Consider the following 19217-nt stretch of genomic DNA (forward strand, 5'->3'; position numbering starts at 1 on the left):
ACTCCTCAAGACCTGGCTGTTTGATCAGTAGTTGCTCCACCCCCCCCTCCTGCGCCTTGAGACCCTCACAGGTGAGTAGCGCACTCTATAAATGTTTTTATTGATTGAAGTATCCATCAGAAAAAGGGTTCAAAGCACCAATGAAGAACAAGGGGTCCTGGCAAGTAGTTTGAAATCACCCACACCTGTATCTCGCACGTGGGGGTGCTGCAAACTTAATTCGATTTTTCAGCATGAATCAGCCCTAGGAATGGGGTGGAGGAGATGCACACTGAAGTGCCCGACTAGGAGGCAGTACTCAAACTACGTGGTAAACAAACCGCTTATGGGCTAGTTAAGGAATAACCAATACTGTAATGTATACCATACAGTCTTCCAAGTGTGTGTATAGAAATGCTCTGTTTTCTAGCACAATCCTCAGGGGTAGTATAGAAGAGGGATAACGTTAGAAGCACTACACCCATGGACCAGTCCTGATAAATGCCAATGACTCAGACAGTGCACATGTTAAAGACAAACTTAACAGGTAGACCTTAAGCTACGCATAAGGGATTCAGAGGGGGTTATTTTTGTTCTTTCTTTAATCCTATAAGTGTAGGAAATTGGATCCAACCATTTACCACGCTTGAAATTCTTGAATTCTTACTACCTGGTAATGAGACTCACAAAAGCCACCCCAAAAAAATAGAGTTTCACTTAAAGTAAATTCTGTGGAAATGAACTGAGAATGCCAGTGTCCACCTTTTACAATAAGACAGCTGCTGTGCAGCTAAGATTAGAGGCTCTGGGCGTGCTACACACAAACATGTGAGTGCACACGTATGCAGGCTGCGAATGAGACTACCAACTTACACAGCTTGGTATCTCACACGTAGGTTTTTAACAGAAGAGACTGTTCAAGGATTGAGGTTACCCTAGGGTAAGCCGTACGAGTCGACATTCATATTGCGAGCCGGGAGTTCTTACTGTATGCCTGGTATGACTGCATTACATATCATATATAGGCTAAATCTGCACCAAAGTACAATTCCCCTCACCCTGAGAGCGAGGCAGCCATGGACACTGCAGGGTAGTCCACCTCACTGCCATGGATGTAGGTGGAGGGCACAACCTGCTCCAAACCTCCCTTCCGCAGTCAGCATGCACACCGAAGGAGCTTTCTCCTGCTTAATATCATTCCTTGGTGCCACAGAGAGGGAAGCCAGCTGAACAGGAGTGGGCTCGTCGTACTGCCACAACGGCAGTACCTGGGTGCCCAGTGGGCACAGGCACCTAATATGTAAAAATCTAAACTAGGCACAATACACAAATAAAACAATAAAAGTATTTCTGCACAGCGGCATAACCACTCATCTATTTGGCACGCTGTATGGGCATGGCCCAGCCTCAAAAGCCACTGCTAAAAATTTGCTTATTTGCCTTTCTGTGAAGTACCACGAAGGACGGGGGCACCAACGAAGATCTCCAGCAGCCCCCACAAGAGGAGCTTTTGGAAACTGGCTCAAAGTTTCATAGGGGATTAAATTCCTGGCCCCAGGAGAGCATTCGCAAATACTCTTGGCTCTCCAAGTTCTGGAGTCTGGGTAACCCTGTAGGATGGTTTTAATGCTGCATTGGCAGCATAGTAAAAGTAGAAGTAAAACTCTAGGACACGTTTTTCAATTCAATGTGTTGACAATGTTGATGGTTGGCACTGCATGGTTTTACAGTGTAATGAACAGTATTGTTGGTACTGTAACCACAGCTTCCAGTGGTGCAGCAACAGTGGATTATAGCATGGTCTCTGCTTTTACTAATGTGATGACAACCTGACAAAGCCTGTAGGCATTGGAAAGGACACCCCTCATATTAAGTTACTGTCTAGGCATATGAGTAGCAGTGCTATAATTAACGGTTGTGGCTTGCTGGGGTTCCGCCTGCTCTGTGGATGTCCAAGAAATTTCCATCTACCCGATTGTATACATAATTAATGCATAGTATCTAGTTGTGGGGATGTAATAAAAGTACTTTCTTTTTTAAAGAAAAAGCACTGACTTGACAATACTTTGAGTGTTGTTGTTGCGTACTAGCAAACATAGGTTTCGAGCCCACTGGACCGACTCAGAGTAGAGCTTTGGCTGCTGTGCTTCTCTGGGATAGAATCAAGTGGTTCCTCAAAATAAAGGGACAGACATGTCTTATGAAGGACTCGCATCCTTCACAACTAATAATCCAATTTATTACAATAAAGAAAAGAAGTTTCCACCATTCCCACACACATTTTTGAATTAGGGTCTCACTGAGACCCTACAGAACAGTGAATGATGAAGAAACATGTCACCGGTTTACTCTATTGGCAATGCAACATCCAATGACCAGTGGACACAACACTGCAAAACATCACAAAGAAGAGCTCCTTACGGAGTCCTCTGTGGACGATCAAGTCATGGAGAAGGAACCTAATGCAGCAGCATGCCATTATTTGTAGGGGAGGGCTTTTTTGTCAGTTGAACTACATTTGCCTGACTTTAAACGAAGTTACCAAAAAATTCTAGTTGACTATTTTACAACCACTTCAAAAGAGGATAACACCCCTGTTCACTTAACATAATATTTCCTGGGCTACACTCAGTTTTTGTCTGTTTAGAAAAACGCTCAACAATGGTCAGTGCTGGTATCAATTAAGAACAGAGGCTCATATCTGCAGAGGTGATTAAGCACTAGAAAAAAAGGAGAAATCAGCTCCGATGTGATAAAGGTCCATCTGCAAGCAGAACGTCTGGGGAACCAGCAGGAGGGGCTACACACACGCGGAGGTCGCCCATCAAAGCTCTCAACTACTGTGCAATTAATGTTAGGCAGTCCTGGCTAAGAATGAGGAGGAAGGGGCTAGGCATGTGGAGAAGTCATAATAGCTCCCGGAGTGGAATACAGACCTTTCAATGAGGTGCCCATCCTCCACAAAGCCTGCACTGGGCCAGCATGCACAAAGTCTGCTATGGCCCTCTGTGCAACACAGCAAGAAGAGACCCACCTGGTTTGAACTGAATCCGAACTCCGGCATCATTCTGGATCTTTTTAATCATCTCCCCATTTCTTCCTATCACGATTCCCACAGCGAACCTGGGCACTGAGACCTGAGGGGCAGAGGGAGAACCACACAGAGTGAGGGAATGAGAACACTGGGAGCATAGTATTAGACGAAGTGAGGCACAGAGCAGAGAAGGAAAATGCCAAGAAACACAGGGAACCTGAAGGACAACTTCCATAACATGAGCACTAGGAAAAAGAAAGGGGATAAGCAGCAACCAATAACAAGTACAATTGCACAAAATAAGCAGGTAATGAAGGAAACTAGCAATTGAAAGACAACAAATAAATAAAGCAACAAACAGAAAGAGGAAAAAAACACCTGGAGCATATTTTCAGTGATTCACCATAGTCCGACAGAATACAGACAATGCTCACCATTAAACACCGTTCATCTGCTTCAAGTGCTTAATACAATATTCCACGTGACCAGGAGAAGGTTTCTGAACATTAACTTTGAACTTGACGAGGAGGGGAAACTCAGAGCGGACACCTTCCCTACAGGAGATGGGCGTTTTCAGACGGTGTAGAATATTTTAGTGTCAACACTGCACTTGTAATGTACCACCATTGGCAAGGGCTTCTTTAGAATCAGCTCAGATACATTTTAACGTAGTTACAGGCCTCACGAGCTACAGCACAAAAAGCAACAAGCAGTGGGTGCTGCAGCCATTCGGTGTATAAAACAGACATGCCAGTGTACATAAGAAATACCACAGGCAAGTTCTACAATAGAGTGTGGTGTAAAGTACCCACTTCTACACCTATTTGAAATCTTCCAGGGTTAAAAAAACCAAAGTAGGACCCCAACACCAGAATTCAAAGGATGAGGTGCTCGTGTGAGCAGCATTGGTGAAAAGCTAGACAAATAGAATCTGTTTTGTAATGGAATGACAAACATCAGCAGGTATAACATAGGAGGACATCTGCACTACATTCAACAAACTGATTCGAGATGCACTGCACTGCATGAGCCAGTCTTGGTTACTGCTAATCTCTAATTAAAGTTTATAAATGTGAAGTGCGTACTGCAGATAGACAAGATGGACTCAGCAAACCTTTTCAGAATAAAAACCTCACATTAGGCAATGGGCCAGATCCTATATGAATCCATAGAAGGAAGTCTACCCAGCAGGTCTCTATGTTCAACTAGATCAACAGTTTCCTACACACCGCAAGCTCCTCAATACAGCCTACAGATGGCTCCCGCTGGACACCTGAAGATCTGTCACACAAGCCTCGATCACCAGCTGACTGGACTTGAGCAACACCCTGGACTTCGCCATCATTTTTCCACTCACCAGGAGATTCAAAGCACACACAACAGAGCGCAGTAGCCAGACTAACTCTCAAACTGCCATATCCAAGCAACCTTCACTGGCTCAGAGAGAGAGAGACAGACGCTCAGAGAGAGAGCCAGAGAGAGAGCGAGAGAGAGAGCGAGAGAGAGAGCGAGAGAGAGAGCGAGAGAGAGAGCGAGACGCTCAGAGAGAGAGCGAGAGAGAGCGCGAGAGAGAGCGACGCTCAGAGAGAGAGCGACGCTCAGAGAGCGCGAGAGAAGAGCGCGAGAGAAGAGCGCGAGAGAAGAGCGCGAGAGAAGAGCGCGAGAGAAGAGCGCGAGAGAAGAGCGCGAGAGAAGAGCGCGAGAGAAGAGCGCGAGAGAAGAGCGCGAGAGAAGAGCGCGAGAGAAGAGCGCGAGAGAAGAGCGCGAGAGAAGAGCGCGAGAGAAGAGCGCGAGAGAAGAGAGACGCTCAGAGAGAGAGAGAGGCTGAGAGGCTGAGAGAGAGGCTGAGAGAGAGAGAGAGGCTGAGAGAGAGAGAGAGGCTGAGAGAGAGAGAGAGGCTCAGAGAGAGAGAGACGCTCAGAGAGAGAGAGAGGCTGAGAGAGAGAGAGAGAGAGGCTGAGAGAGAGAGAGAGAGAGGCTGAGAGAGAGAGAGAGAGAGGCTGAGAGAGAGAGAGAGAGAGGCTGAGAGAGAGAGAGGCTGAGAGAGAGAGAGAGAGAGAGAGGCTGAGAGAGAGAGAGAGAGAGAGGCTGAGAGAGAGAGAGAGAGAGAGAGGCTGAGAGAGAGAGAGAGAGAGAGGCTGAGAGAGAGAGAGAGAGAGAGGCTGAGAGAGAGAGAGAGAGAGAGGCTGAGAGAGAGAGAGGCTGAGATAGAGAGAGAGGCTGAGAGAGAGAGAGAGAGGCTGAGAGAGAGAGAGAGAGGCTGAGAGAGAGAGAGGCTGAGAGAGAGAGAGAGAGGCTGAGAGAGAGAGAGGCTGAGAGAGAGAGAGAGAGGCTGAGAGAGAGAGAGAGGCTGAGAGAGAGAGAGAGAGGCTGAGAGAGAGAGAGAGGCTGAGAGAGAGAGAGAGGCTGAGAGAGAGAGAGAGAGGCTGAGAGAGAGAGGCTGAGAGAGAGAGGCTCAGAGAGAGAGAGAGAGAGAGAGAGAGGCTCAGAGAGAGGCTCAGAGAGAGGCTCAGAGAGAGGCTCAGAGAGAGGCTCAGAGAGAGAGAGAGAGAGAGAGAGAGAGAGAGAGAGAGAGAGAGAGAGAGAGAGAGAGAGAGAGAGAGAGAGAGACAGACGCTCAGACCGAGAGAGAGAGACAGACGCTCAGACCGAGAGAGAGAGACAGACGCTCAGACCGAGAGAGAGAGACAGACGCTCAGACCGAGAGAGAGAGACAGACGCTCAGACCGAGAGAGAGAGACAGACGCTCAGACCGAGAGAGACAGACGCTCAGACAGAGAGAGAGAGACAGACGCTCAGACAGAGAGAGAGAGAGACAGACGCTCAGACAGAGAGAGAGAGACAGACGCTCAGACAGAGAGAGAGACAGACGCTCAGACAGAGAGAGAGAGACAGACGCTCAGACAGAGAGAGAGACAGACGCTCAGACAGAGAGAGAGACAGACGCTCAGACAGACGCTCAGACAGACGCTCAGACAGACGCTCAGACAGAGAGAGAGACAGACGCTCAGACAGACGCTCAGACAGACGCTCAGACAGACGCTCAGACAGACGCTCAGACAGACGCTCAGACAGACGCTCAGACAGACGCTCAGACAGACGCTCAGACAGACGCTCAGACAGACGCTCAGACAGAGAGAGAGAGACAGACGCTCAGACAGAGAGAGAGAGACAGACGCTCAGACAGAGAGAGAGAGACAGACGCTCAGACAGAGAGAGAGAGACAGACGCTCAGACAGAGAGAGAGAGACAGACGCTCAGACAGAGAGAGAGAGACAGACGCTCAGACAGAGAGAGAGAGACAGACGCTCAGACAGAGAGAGAGAGACAGACGCTCAGACAGAGAGAGAGACAGACGCTCAGACAGAGAGAGAGACAGACGCTCAGACAGACGCTCAGACAGAGAGAGAGACAGACGCTCAGACAGACGCTCAGACAGACGCTCAGACAGACGCTCAGACAGACGCTCAGACAGACGCTCAGACAGACGCTCAGACAGACGCTCAGACAGACGCTCAGACAGACGCTCAGACAGACGCTCAGACAGAGAGAGAGAGAGACAGACGCTCAGACGCTCAGACAGACGCTCAGACAGACGCTCAGACAGACGCTCAGACAGACGCTCAGACAGACGCTCAGACAGACGCTCAGACAGAGAGAGAGAGAGACAGACGCTCAGACGCTCAGACAGACGCTCAGACAGACGCTCAGACAGACGCTCAGACAGACGCTCAGACAGACGCTCAGACAGAGAGAGAGAGAGACAGACGCTCAGACAGACGCTCAGACAGACGCTCAGACAGACGCTCAGACAGACGCTCAGACAGACGCTCAGACAGACGCTCAGACAGACGCTCAGACAGACGCTCAGACAGACGCTCAGACAGACGCTCAGACAGACGCTCAGACAGACGCTCAGACAGACGCTCAGACAGACGCTCAGACAGACGCTCAGACAGACGCTCAGACAGACGCTCAGACAGACGCTCAGACAGACGCTCAGACAGACGCTCAGACAGACGCTCAGACAGAGAGAGAGAGAGACAGACGCTCAGACAGACGCTCAGACAGACGCTCAGACAGACGCTCAGACAGACGCTCAGACAGACGCTCAGACAGACGCTCAGACAGACGCTCAGACAGACGCTCAGACAGACGCTCAGACAGACGCTCAGACAGACGCTCAGACAGAGAGAGAGAGAGACAGACGCTCAGACAGACGCTCAGACAGACGCTCAGACAGACGCTCAGACAGACGCTCAGACAGACGCTCAGACAGACGCTCAGACAGAGAGAGAGAGAGACAGACGCTCAGACAGAGAGAGAGAGAGACAGACGCTCAGACAGAGAGAGAGAGAGACAGACGCTCAGACAGAGAGAGAGAGAGACAGACGCTCAGACAGACGCTCAGACAGACGCTCAGACAGAGAGAGAGAGAGACAGACGCTCAGACAGACGCTCAGACAGACGCTCAGACAGAGAGAGAGAGAGACAGACGCTCAGACAGACGCTCAGACAGACGCTCAGACAGAGAGAGAGAGAGACAGACGCTCAGACAGACGCTCAGACAGACGCTCAGACAGACGCTCAGACAGACGCTCAGACAGACGCTCAGACAGACGCTCAGACAGACGCTCAGACAGACGCTCAGACAGACGCTCAGACAGACGCTCAGACAGACGCTCAGACAGACGCTCAGACAGACGCTCAGACAGACGCTCAGACAGACGCTCAGACAGACGCTCAGACAGACGCTCAGACAGACGCTCAGACAGACGCTCAGACAGACGCTCAGACAGACGCTCAGACAGACGCTCAGACAGACGCTCAGACAGACGCTCAGACAGACGCTCAGACAGACGCTCAGACAGACGCTCAGACAGACGCTCAGACAGACGCTCAGACAGACGCTCAGACAGACGCTCAGACAGACGCTCAGACAGACGCTCAGACAGACGCTCAGACAGACGCTCAGACAGACGCTCAGACAGACGCTCAGACAGACGCTCAGACAGACGCTCAGACAGACGCTCAGACAGACGCTCAGACAGACGCTCAGACAGACGCTCAGACAGACATAATAGATTTCCTCAAGAAACTGAAAACCTGCCTCCAATAGCTCTAGTTAGGGCAGTTTACCTTTCCTTGGCACTAAAATACCCTCCAGGGGGATAAGTATGCCATAAATAAAAGCATAACAAAAGTTCTCCACCACTGGTTCTTTCATAGACTTGCATGCTTCAATTATTCCTAAACATCAGGCTGGGTACCCTTGATAGTGAGTGCAAACAGAGCAGTATTCCAAAACAGCAACTGACATTGGAAAAAAAAAAAGTTTACAACCACCATAGCCAATCCTGTCACAGTTCAAACCCTCCTCAGAGGCATGAACTGCCAAATTTGAGTAGCTTCTATTATGAGGATAATGGTGGCCTCAAAACAGATTGAGTGGGCACATGCAATAATGTTGGAGAACCGTACTTGCAGGTAAGTAAATGGTTCTTTTTACAGCACTAATTAGTTCACCCATTCAAATACGTGAAGTAAGATTTCAAAAAGGCACATCGTATTAGGTATGATGCAACGGAGCAAATGATGCATGTGAGAAAGTGCAATCTTTCTTGCATGGTATGCCCCCACTTTTTGCTGAATTGCTGATGTACTTTGACTGAGTGTGCTCTGGGCTCCTGCCAATCAGGTACCCAGGGCCTATGTTCCTTTCCTAAAACTGTGTTGAAACCTAAACCCAATTGGCATCTCTGGCCACATGTCAGCCCCTGGTAAATAGTACACTAGGTACCCAGGGCCTTGTGACCAGAGAAGACCCCTAAAGGCTGCAGCACTTATTGTGCCACCCTTAGAGGCCCTGTACCCTGACACACACACACTGCCCTTGTAGGCTGAGTGTCTGGGTGCAGAACAAAACCGAGTCGACATGGCACGCATCCCTGAGTGCCATGCCCACAACACACTGCCCTGGCATACATCAGCCACCCCTCTAGCTGGGTGCCCTATGCAGTGGTGTGGGTACAGGTGCATGAGCCCTGTGCCCCTACAGTGCCCAGGTCCATTCCTGGGCACTAAGTGCAGTGCTGCCATCCAAGAGTATATGGTGCTGGGAGGTCGTCAACACGAACTCCACAGCACCATGATGGCAACACTGAAGACTGAGAAGTTTGGTGTCAAACTTCTCAGCACATTAAACCTGCACTGATGCCAGTGTGGGATTTAATGTACAATGCACGACAGAGGGCATCTTAGAGATGCCCTCTGAACCTAACTTACAATCCACGTCTTGTCTGAGGGGCTGCCTAGGCTGCCACACAGCAGACATGTTGCTGGACCCCTGGGTAGAGAGCCACCCGCTCTACTGGGCCTGCAACAATGCACATCCTGGGCGAGGTGCTAGGTCTCTGCCACCAGGATGGGCAGGGGAAGCTTCAAAGGCATGCCGCCTTTGTGAGCTTCTCCAGGCCACTTGCTGTCCTCAGCAACTGGCCCCTACCAGTCCTAACCCCCACTCTGGCGGGAAGACTGGCTGGAAACCCCAAAGAAGGAAAGGGGGTGTGCCAGCCTCTGCCAACCCCACCCCTCAGGTGGGGGAGGCGAGGTGAAGCACATCTCCGGGCTCTCGCCATCTTGAAGCTTGGAAGCCCTGCCCAATCAGGACTAGGCTACTGCCCCCCTCCCACACGAGATTGGCAGGATAGGGGGGGTACCCACCCCAGGGCAGGGATACATTGGTCCCTGCCCTTTACCTACCTGTAACACCCCTAAATTCAGTATTTAGGGGCACCCTGAACCTTCCTTCCTCAGATCCAGATTCCTAAACAGCAAAGTAGATCAAGAAACAAGAAGACTTGCCGTGCAGCTGCTAAGAAGACACCAAATGCTTTGGCCCCAGCCCTACCCGCCTGTCGACCCTTGAACTTGCTCCTGCTAAACCCCGGCATCTCCAGTGGCTAGCAACCTCACAACTGCCGGAGGACCGGACTACCTTGTGACTCTAAGCAACTTGTACTCCCACGAGCAGTGGTACTGCTCAAAGCAAGTAACTGACCCCTGGCATCAGCCAGGAACTGCGAACCCTGCACACGCCAAGCCTGGCCTGTGCTGGAGTGGACAGACCCAGAGGACATCGCCCCGGCAAATGTGACCCCAAATCCAGCACCCCAGGACCCACGTTGATGCTCCTGACGCCTGCAGCCTCAGAACCAGGGACTCCTCCAACCGCGACCAGCCATCCGAGGGTAAGATTTCCCGACACCAAAAGGCACCCCGGCACCCGGCGGCCCCCTGTGACCAACTCCTGGGTGCCTACCTATCCTCCAACTAACCTCTTGAAGTGGTGGTCACACCTGAAAAATCTTCGTCCCCGAGCTTGAAGCCTTTGTTTGTTTGAGCTTCTCCACTGAGCGCCCAACGGCTCAAATGCACCCTGCACCCAGCCGCCCGAGTGCCAGTGGCAGTGCAATCTCTACTCTACTCCCCCATTTGCCCTGAGCAAGTGACCAGAAGCCCAGCTCCCACAGCCGCATGGCCTGCTAGCCAGCAGCCACCAACCAAGTGCCCCCTGCCTCCCATAGGATAACATTGGGCCTAACGCACTCTGCACCCGGTTGCCCCTGTGCCGCTGAGTGTGTAACAACTGTACTTACCTGACCCTGGGAGACCCCCGAGTCTATGCCCAGAACCTTAACTCTGCCAGTCGAGTACTTGCCCAAAAGCCGATAACTCTTTTCTTCCATAGGGTAACAGACTGGTTTCGCTTGGAAATTCTTCTAAGCGTGGAGTTTCTAAACTTTAAAATATTCACCTAAAATCAACCGAGTAATGAAAACGAAAATACTCACCTGTTATCAGGCGTGATCCCAGTGCTGGATCTTGGTGCTCAGCACTGACCCTGAAAAGTAATTACAACCATACTTACCGCTAACCCAATTTTCTTCCATAGGAAACCATTGACTATCTTTCTGTGAAACTTCTTCTAAGTGTCGATTTTTGCAAACTACAAATATTCTTCAAAAATCGCACCAACTGTGAAAACGTAATTACTTACCTGTTTTATATAGATGTCCCAGTGCTGAACCTAGGAGCCCGCACTGGATTACAAAAGTAACGAGAACATACTTTACCTATAATTTGAATTTCCTTCCATAGGATAACATTGCCTGGTTTTGGCTGAAAACGTTTTTTAGTGTCGATTTTGCAAACGTACAAATATTAGTTAAAAATCGCCCGTATAACCATAATACATTCTTTTAACTGTTTACAGGTGATGCACCAGTGCTGGATCCAGGATCCAACACAGAGTTAGAAAAAGTAACCATAACCCCACTTACCTGCTAAGTGAATTTCCTCCCATAGGATAACATTGGTGATTCTGTGAGAAAAGGTTTCCAAGTGTCAACTTTTAAAATACCAAAATATTGCTGAAAAATCACTACTGTAACCAAAACGCTTTTACTCAATTGTTTATAGGAAATGTCCCAGGACTGAATCCAGGATTCAGTCCTGTGGTTAGAAAAGTAATCCTTAAAGTAACTAATTGCATTTAACTAGAAATTCCCATTGAGCTCAATGTATTATTGTGTTTGAAATTGTCTTGCCTATTGCAACCACTGTAACTATTATGTTCAAAAGTATATTGCCTATTTAAAAGTATTTATCTAAAGCCTCTCAATCTGAGAAAGTATATTTTGATACCTATTGTTGGTTCTAAAGTAAAATAACCATATATTTTTAGATACAAACCATTGGCCTAGAGTTCAGTTTGAGTGTGTGAGACCATTTGCTGACTGAGTGTGTACAACAAATGCTTTGCACTGTCCTCTGATACTGCCTTACTGCTCGACCAAGCTACCACTTTAGAGAGTACTGTTATATCTAACTTTAGCCTCTGCCAAACCTCTGGGTACTGTGGACACTGTACCTATTTGGGAACAGTATATACAGAGCCACTTTCATACAATGCATACCTTAATGAAGAAACTTATGTCACAGTGCCTGTCCCACTGTGGTTTGAGTAGTAAAGGTGAGAGTTGAAGACCATGTTGCCGCTTTGCCTATGTCTAGTAAAAACACTCCAGCTAATAGTGCAGAGGTGGCAGTCACGCCCTTAGTTGAAGGTGCCGCTCCTCTGTCTGAGAGGGAACTCAGCTTTGGCATGGCTGGCTATACCCAGTCTGTGATCCAGTGTGCTATGCCTTGTTTTGACAAACCGCATCCTTTGTTGGGCTTTCCATACAACACAAATACTTGATCAATCTTGAGTCTTGTCTTATCAATGAAGAATTTTAAACAATGTTTTAAGTCTAAACAATGAAGACAGTTCACTGCAAAACAATAGTAAATTAATCTTTTGCTTTATATAGATTGATGATGGTACTGAAGGAACTAGTTTAGAATTTGTAGAGAAAAATCGCTGTTTGTCAAACTTTTAATAGGTTGGCTTTATGGAAAGACAGCATTTCACTGATGCAGCTGGCCAATGTTGCTGCTAACAAGGAGGCTGATTTTCCTGGCAGCAGCTGCAGAGATGCTATATGTATAGGTTCGAAAGGCTCTTTTAGAGGAGCTCCCAGAACCACATTGAGCTCACATCTTGGAGGACTTGTTGCTAAATGATAGAATGTGACAGCAAAAGAGGTTTTCAATTCCTTAAGCACTAATCTGAAGAAGGAAGGCGAGTTGAGCGTTCTGATGTATCTGGGCATAACAATCATATGTACCCTAATCAAAAAATATTGGGCTAGAGTTAGATGTTGAAAGGAAGGCACTACTTCATATGGACAGACTGGAAGAGGATCTCCATTTTGAAATGAGGCCCAAAGATAAAATAGTTTCCATTTTAAACAATACATTTTCACAGAGGAAGCTGGTTTAGCAGCCTGAAGATTCTTTTTGCAGCCTGATGTAATATTTAGTGAGCTGAACTCTAGGCCTGCAGAAGCCAGGCAGTCAAGGTGCAGCAAGGCTGCAATGTGGTGTACAATCTGAAGTGGATTCTTGAAGAAAACATGCAGGTCCTATTTGAAGTGAACTGGTGTTGCTATTGATAAAACCCACAGCTCTGAGTAGCAAAACGGGTTGGTCCACACTGGTGTGGCTACTTAGAGCATAACTCGCTCATTTTTCAATCTCTGTGGAGCTCTCGTAAGCAGGGGAATCCGCGTATGCGGGTGTGTGGAGGGGGAGGAGGTCGAGGGGACACAAATATCCCTGACCTAATAATCAAAATAGCTTCCCCTAAGGGCTGGGGAAATGTTAACCTGGTTGGATAACTTTGAAACACAAGAGAACTCCAAATGCCAAAGAATTCTAAAGGTGGTAAGCCTCACCGCTGAAATACTAACTAAAGCGGTCTTGTGGCCGTTAGCTTTATTTCTGCTCGGGCCTCCTGTATTCCTAGCACATGCGCTGTCAAAATATTTAGCCGCAACACCCCGTGCCAAAGTATATCAGCTTCTGGTGACTGCTTTTTTGATCCGGCTTGTTTTTTGTATAGTATTGTCATGGCCCCAACCTTATGAATTCTTGTTTGAGACGAGCAGCAAGACATCTTTAATTGAAAGCCTGACCTCCCATAGTATTTGTATGTTCATATGTAATTTTTGTTTGCAGAGACAAGAAGCCGTTCACAGACAGGTTTTCTGTTGACATGCTCTACCCAGCCTTTTAACCAGGTGTCTGATAGATGAAACTACAGTTGCACTGAGCAAAGATGCTGCAGTGTAAATAGATTTTCCTTTTAAATGGAAACTGAAAGACCAAAAACACGCGTCTTTTTTCACAATTCCTCTCAAATGTTTTCTTTTTTTAAGAAGGCTTGAAAAAATCTTTCCCGCCAGTAAGGACGCCACCTCCTACTTCGGAGCACAATTGGATCTTGATCAAAGTTGATAGGTTCATCTTCTGAACCAAAGTTGCCGATGAACAAAGAACTATTTGACACTACTACAAAAGCAATGCATTCGGTTTGTATGGGGGAACTGGTCTGTGTGCACTTCACAGCACTCAATGTTCAGTAGAAGATCCTCGATTCTCCTTTTACTGGGATCCCCCTATGTTTACCCATCGACTAACAAGGTGTTACAGAAGTGCTAAACTTGAATTACAAAAATCATAAAGCTATGCCGACTGCTTTAGAAACAAGAGCTCTTTATAATGAAGGCTGTATAAAGATAGATCGTAATTCAAAAGGAAACAAGTTCGGATTTCATACTAAAGCTAGTCCCTTCTTCAGCTGCCTCAAATCATGACATGTTTCAAGTAATGCGGCATGCAAGAGGCAGAGATGATAGAGCATGCATCCTGTTAGGAATGAGAGCCACACCCTTCATCATCTATCAATTCAATACTTTATTCAACAATTAAGTTGTAAAAGTGACAAAACAATATACATAAAATTTCAACACGTTTTTACATTTATAAATCAAAATATAAAAAAGCATATGATAAAATAACAGTATGCAAGGGTACATTGACGAACCAACCTATAAATATTGAAATCTGGTCAATTTCCACTAAAAATTACTTTGACATTTGATCAATTTAGACCAAATGGCCCACGCCCACTTAATGTATTTTGCCATTGCAATAGAAATTGTCGGGCTTGGATCAGTTGACAAAATTCTCATGGCTACCTCGTATTTTCGGGTTCCCAACAATCGGCAAACAGGTAATACCCATTTCTTACGTGGAACGGTATAGAGCGGACAAAAGAGGACAAAATGGCTCATAGATTCATGCTTGTCTAAACATTTCGGGCATCTGCTTTCTGACCCCACTACCCAATGAGATGTAAATGATCGCACCGGAAGTGAGCCTATCCTGAACTGGAAAAAAAATTTGCGATCAGAAGGAACTTCTATTAGGCCCCAATACAATTCCAGTCTGGTGTCGGGTTTGAACTCCAGAAATCTGCCAGTTAAAGTAGATGAGCACCCCTTAATATATGATTCTAAGCCAATCATCTCCCAATAGCTATGTTTCAAAAAGTCTTTTGAAGGGAAGTCTGCATTAGAGGGGTCATCCCAAAGATCTCTCAGTCCCATACGATATAATAATGATTTTAGAGATTTTAACCATTCGATCCTATGAGATAGATCTTTTTCTATGATTTCCTTTAGTCCCATTGCATAATGGCTAAGCTCATCGGTTGTCCATACCCTGCGCCAATATAACAAAGGACGCAGATAAGCTACGTCCTGCAAAGATTTTAAACCAAGATCGCGAAAAAGGGGTAACAAAGGGGTGCTCTGGGGGACACCAACAGCTTTCCGAATATACTCCTTTTCCATAGTATTCAAACGCTGTGGGTTTTTGCCATACCCCCACAGCTCAGACCCGTATAGAGCCGAACTGCGGATCTTCATCGTATATATCTCTAAAAATGGCTCCATTGGCTGTGACTGCGAGGCTTTAAACCGTTTCATTAGAATACCAGACTGTTGTTGGTATTTGAATATCGAGAGTTCTATATGGTTATTCCAGTGCATATTTTTCTGCAATGTTACTCCCAAATATGTAAATGCATCGACCTGTTCTAATGGGGATCCATTCACAAGGATTGCACCTTTGAATGGTCTATACATTTTATTGGGTCTAGGACCGTTGAGCACCATGAACTTAGTCTTTGCAACATTGATTTCCAGTCCACGCGATAGACAAAACTCTTCGAAGCGCCGCAAGGTTAACTGGAGGCCAATCGGAGTTTTCGAAACCAACAAAGTGTCATCCGCAAACATGAGGACCGGGACACGAACCCCAGCCAGAGCTGGGGCATCCGTGGGGACCCTGGAGAGGAACTCTGCCACCCCGTTGACGAAGAGTGAGAACAGGGTAGGTGCCAAGACACAACCCTGCCGCACACCCCTCTCAACGGGGAAAGGTTCTGTAACCTCTCCGGGTTTACCCCAGCGTACCCGAGCAAAATTGTCCTCATGTAAGCGGATGACAAGTGCCAGCAACTCCGGCGCCATACCCAGCTCCTTGAGTACTTGCCACAGTTTGCCACGCGGGACCAAATCAAATGCCGCCCGCAGGTCGACAAATACTGCATACAAGACACCTTTATCTAAAACCACTGTCCTCCAATACAGCATTAAAAATCTAAAAACCTGATCAATGGTACTGGTCTTGGGGCGAAAACCAGCCTGTAGAGGACTCAGGATATTTGCATCCTCCATCCAGGACTGGATTTTCCCCAACACCAGCCGTCCAATAATTTTTTGTATGGCGTCTATTAAGCTAATAGGCCTGTAGTTGCTAGCCAAAGACTTGTCACCTTTTTTATATATAGGGACTATTTCAGCGCCTTTCCAAGATTGTGGTATTGCCATACCCTGAGCGATGGCATTGGCCAGGTAGGCAATGTAAAGGCGCCATCTCTGTCTATCATATACAAACACGTCTACAGGGATTAGGTCCATACCTGGAGCCCGGCCTAAATTTACAGTATCGAGAGCTCTGTCAACCTCTTTAACACTAAAAGGTGATTCGCTATAAAAAATGGGTTCATATACAAACTGACTATCGTCAGTAACCTTAGCATACTGGCTTTTAAAAAACTTTATCCAAGCGTCCTGGGGAACAGAATTATGTGGGCTTTCTATAACTTCCCCCCCTTTTCCACTTAAATACGTCCCAGAACTTCTTTTGATTCTTTCCGCTACACGCGATCTTAAGGTCTTGCCATTCACTCTCCTCCCACTCCTTTCTGGCATTCCATAATACCCTCTTAGTTACTCCGTGCCTGCTTTATTTTGCTCAGATCCTTGGATTTGAGCGCAGTTCCTAGTTCTTTCCGTGCTTGCTGACAATTATTATTAAACCAATTCTCTTGTTTTTTTTTTGTAGGATCGTTTTGCTAAAGTTTTTTCGCAAAAATAATTAAGTTTGGCAAAAAACGTAGTGTGTATATTCTCTACAGTTATATCAGATTGGCTAATATTACAATCCGTCCCTATTAGTGACAGCACCTCATCCAAACTACTTTTTATTTTGTCGACAAGATCGGGTTGCTGTACAACTTTCCCACTTCAGGTGACGTTCATCATTTGTAAGCCGAACAGGCATACCTTCCATGACATTTACATTTGCCATACATTCTCCCATGCCTGATCTAAAGTAGGCTACTAGTGGGTTATGGTCACTTTCAATTCGAGGTTTTACCATCATATCCTCGAGACCATACCACATCCCAAGATGGACCAAGATATAGTCTATAGTGCTAGACCTAACACCAGTATCAAAGGTTTTACACCTTGTTCTGTCAGAGGCTGTCCTACCATTTGCCGCCCTCAGTTGGTTGGTCAGGCAGAACCCCTTTAGGTGTAGGGCAGCCTCAGTCCACTTGCTTACTATTTTAGTCTCGAGCTGCGGGATACCCCATCTTATATCCTCCTCTTCCGATAAATGCAAGTCATGGTGACCCAACGGTTCGAAGGTCGTGTTGAAGTCACCTGCTACTAGTGGGAATATATTAGTACATCTTGATTCAACAAGAGAGTTGAGTGCAGTTACCACCTCCGACTTTTTACCCCCCGGCAATCCTCTAGCATACACATTATAAATGTCTATGCACGAGTTTGATGGGAAATTTACTCTTATGCCTAGGATATCATTATGCTGGTTTTGGAAAGGATGTATTTTGCACTTTAGAGATTGTTTAATCCATATGACCAAACCACCTACTGGACGGCCCTTTGGCCTTTTGACTGCAGGGACATAAAAGTTCAGATAACCCGTCCTGAACACTGGCTCTACCGACCATGTCTCCTGGAAGAGGCAGATATCATGATCATCGATGAAATCAGTCCATAAAGGTGACGCTAATTTGGATCCTATACCAGCCACATTCCAGGATAAAAATGTTGTACATCCTGCAGCGCCCAGGGTTCCTTTAGATTGACCTATATTCGTAACAGATGGCATTGCAGCTTTATGTCCTGTCCAGACATGAGGCATGGGACTTGCTCTACATCTCAAATAATGTCACTTGTTATAACAATCATATTTAAATCGCTGTCAGCTCTGGGGTTCACCATTCTCAACATCTCAACCATTTTATTTCCATGGGCTATCTCAGGGGCTACATACTCCTTTACAAGACTGGAGCAACCACTGTTACACTTCTGTCAATCACAATCAGACAGACCAGACAACACATCATATCGATTAAAGGACCTAATGTCCCCCATTGATTGACCCATGCGCATATCTTTCCTTCCAAATGACTTTAACAAAGGTTGGGATGATGGAGCGTAGAAGTAAGATAGTGGCGCTGTTCTAACTGGGGATGAAATGTCAGCGATCTGGGACCATCCACAAATATAATCAACACAGTGTTTATCCCTAAAATTGATAATGACGCAGTCGCCCTTAATTGTCTTAGGTTTGCTGCCCACCCAATTTACCCTCCTGGCAAATAGGATTTCGGCTCGCATATTGCCCGGCAATGGCCGTTTAGTGTTGAGCCAAAATATACATTTGTTTTTTAAGGCCCAATATGTTTCCCTGGTGCCATTTGCCAAAGGTGGGACACCGGTCAGAACGACTACATATGGGGCAGCCTCGGGGGGGGGAGATGTATATCAATCAAATCTGAGGGGGACTGGGCCAGGGATTGTGCCTGCACGGACTGTTCGACATGGTTTGTTGAGGTGGATAAAGTTCTATTTGTTCCACCATCAGATGGATTAGATTTTGGATTAATTTTTCCGTTTTGGTGGTTGACTTCTTCCACTGTGTCGCATTGTTCTGTTGGCCTTTGTGTTTCGGTATTTGCAGCAACATTGACCTTAACTTGGGTATTCTTAGTGCAATTGGATTTGCTGCATCCAGTTTGGTCATTGACACATCCCAGTTGGCTATTCAGGCCACTTCCGTCAACCCGTTGCCGCGCCGAAGACCATGCCAGTTCCATGCACACAAGTCTGCTTTCGATTGACCCTAGTCTTTCATAAATAGGAGCACATGCGTTTTTTAAAATTGTGTCCAATTTTTTCCAAAAAGCTTTGTCTCCCTGGTTCACGGGGTTACCCCCCTCGAGTGACGGAGAATTTGGTCTTCCTTCTCTTATAATAGTTTGAGGACATAAAACAGAATCTGATCCTGAGCTGGCCATAGGACCAGGATTCGCCTTTTTAGCTGCCGTAGACTGTTGGCCGCCTCTGCGCTTGTTTTTCCCGGTTAGGCCTGT

General features: G+C 46.9%; 1 protein-coding gene across 1 annotated transcript in view; it reads right to left on the reverse strand.

Moving 5' to 3' along the window:
* The window catches only part of FUBP3 (far upstream element binding protein 3), a 280750-nt gene that overhangs the window by 91550 nt on the left and 169983 nt on the right, over positions 1 to 19217 (reverse strand). Inside the window, exon 10 of the mRNA XM_085613968.1 lies at positions 3014 to 3116. Coding sequence (XP_085470094.1) covers positions 3014 to 3116 — 103 coding nt within the window. The remainder of the gene's footprint in view (positions 1 to 3013; positions 3117 to 19217) is intronic.

The sequence above is a fragment of the Triturus cristatus genome, chromosome 1_2 (genome assembly GCF_964204655.1).
Source record: "Triturus cristatus chromosome 1_2, aTriCri1.1, whole genome shotgun sequence".
In the NCBI taxonomy this organism is placed as follows: domain Eukaryota; kingdom Metazoa; phylum Chordata; class Amphibia; order Caudata; family Salamandridae; genus Triturus; species Triturus cristatus.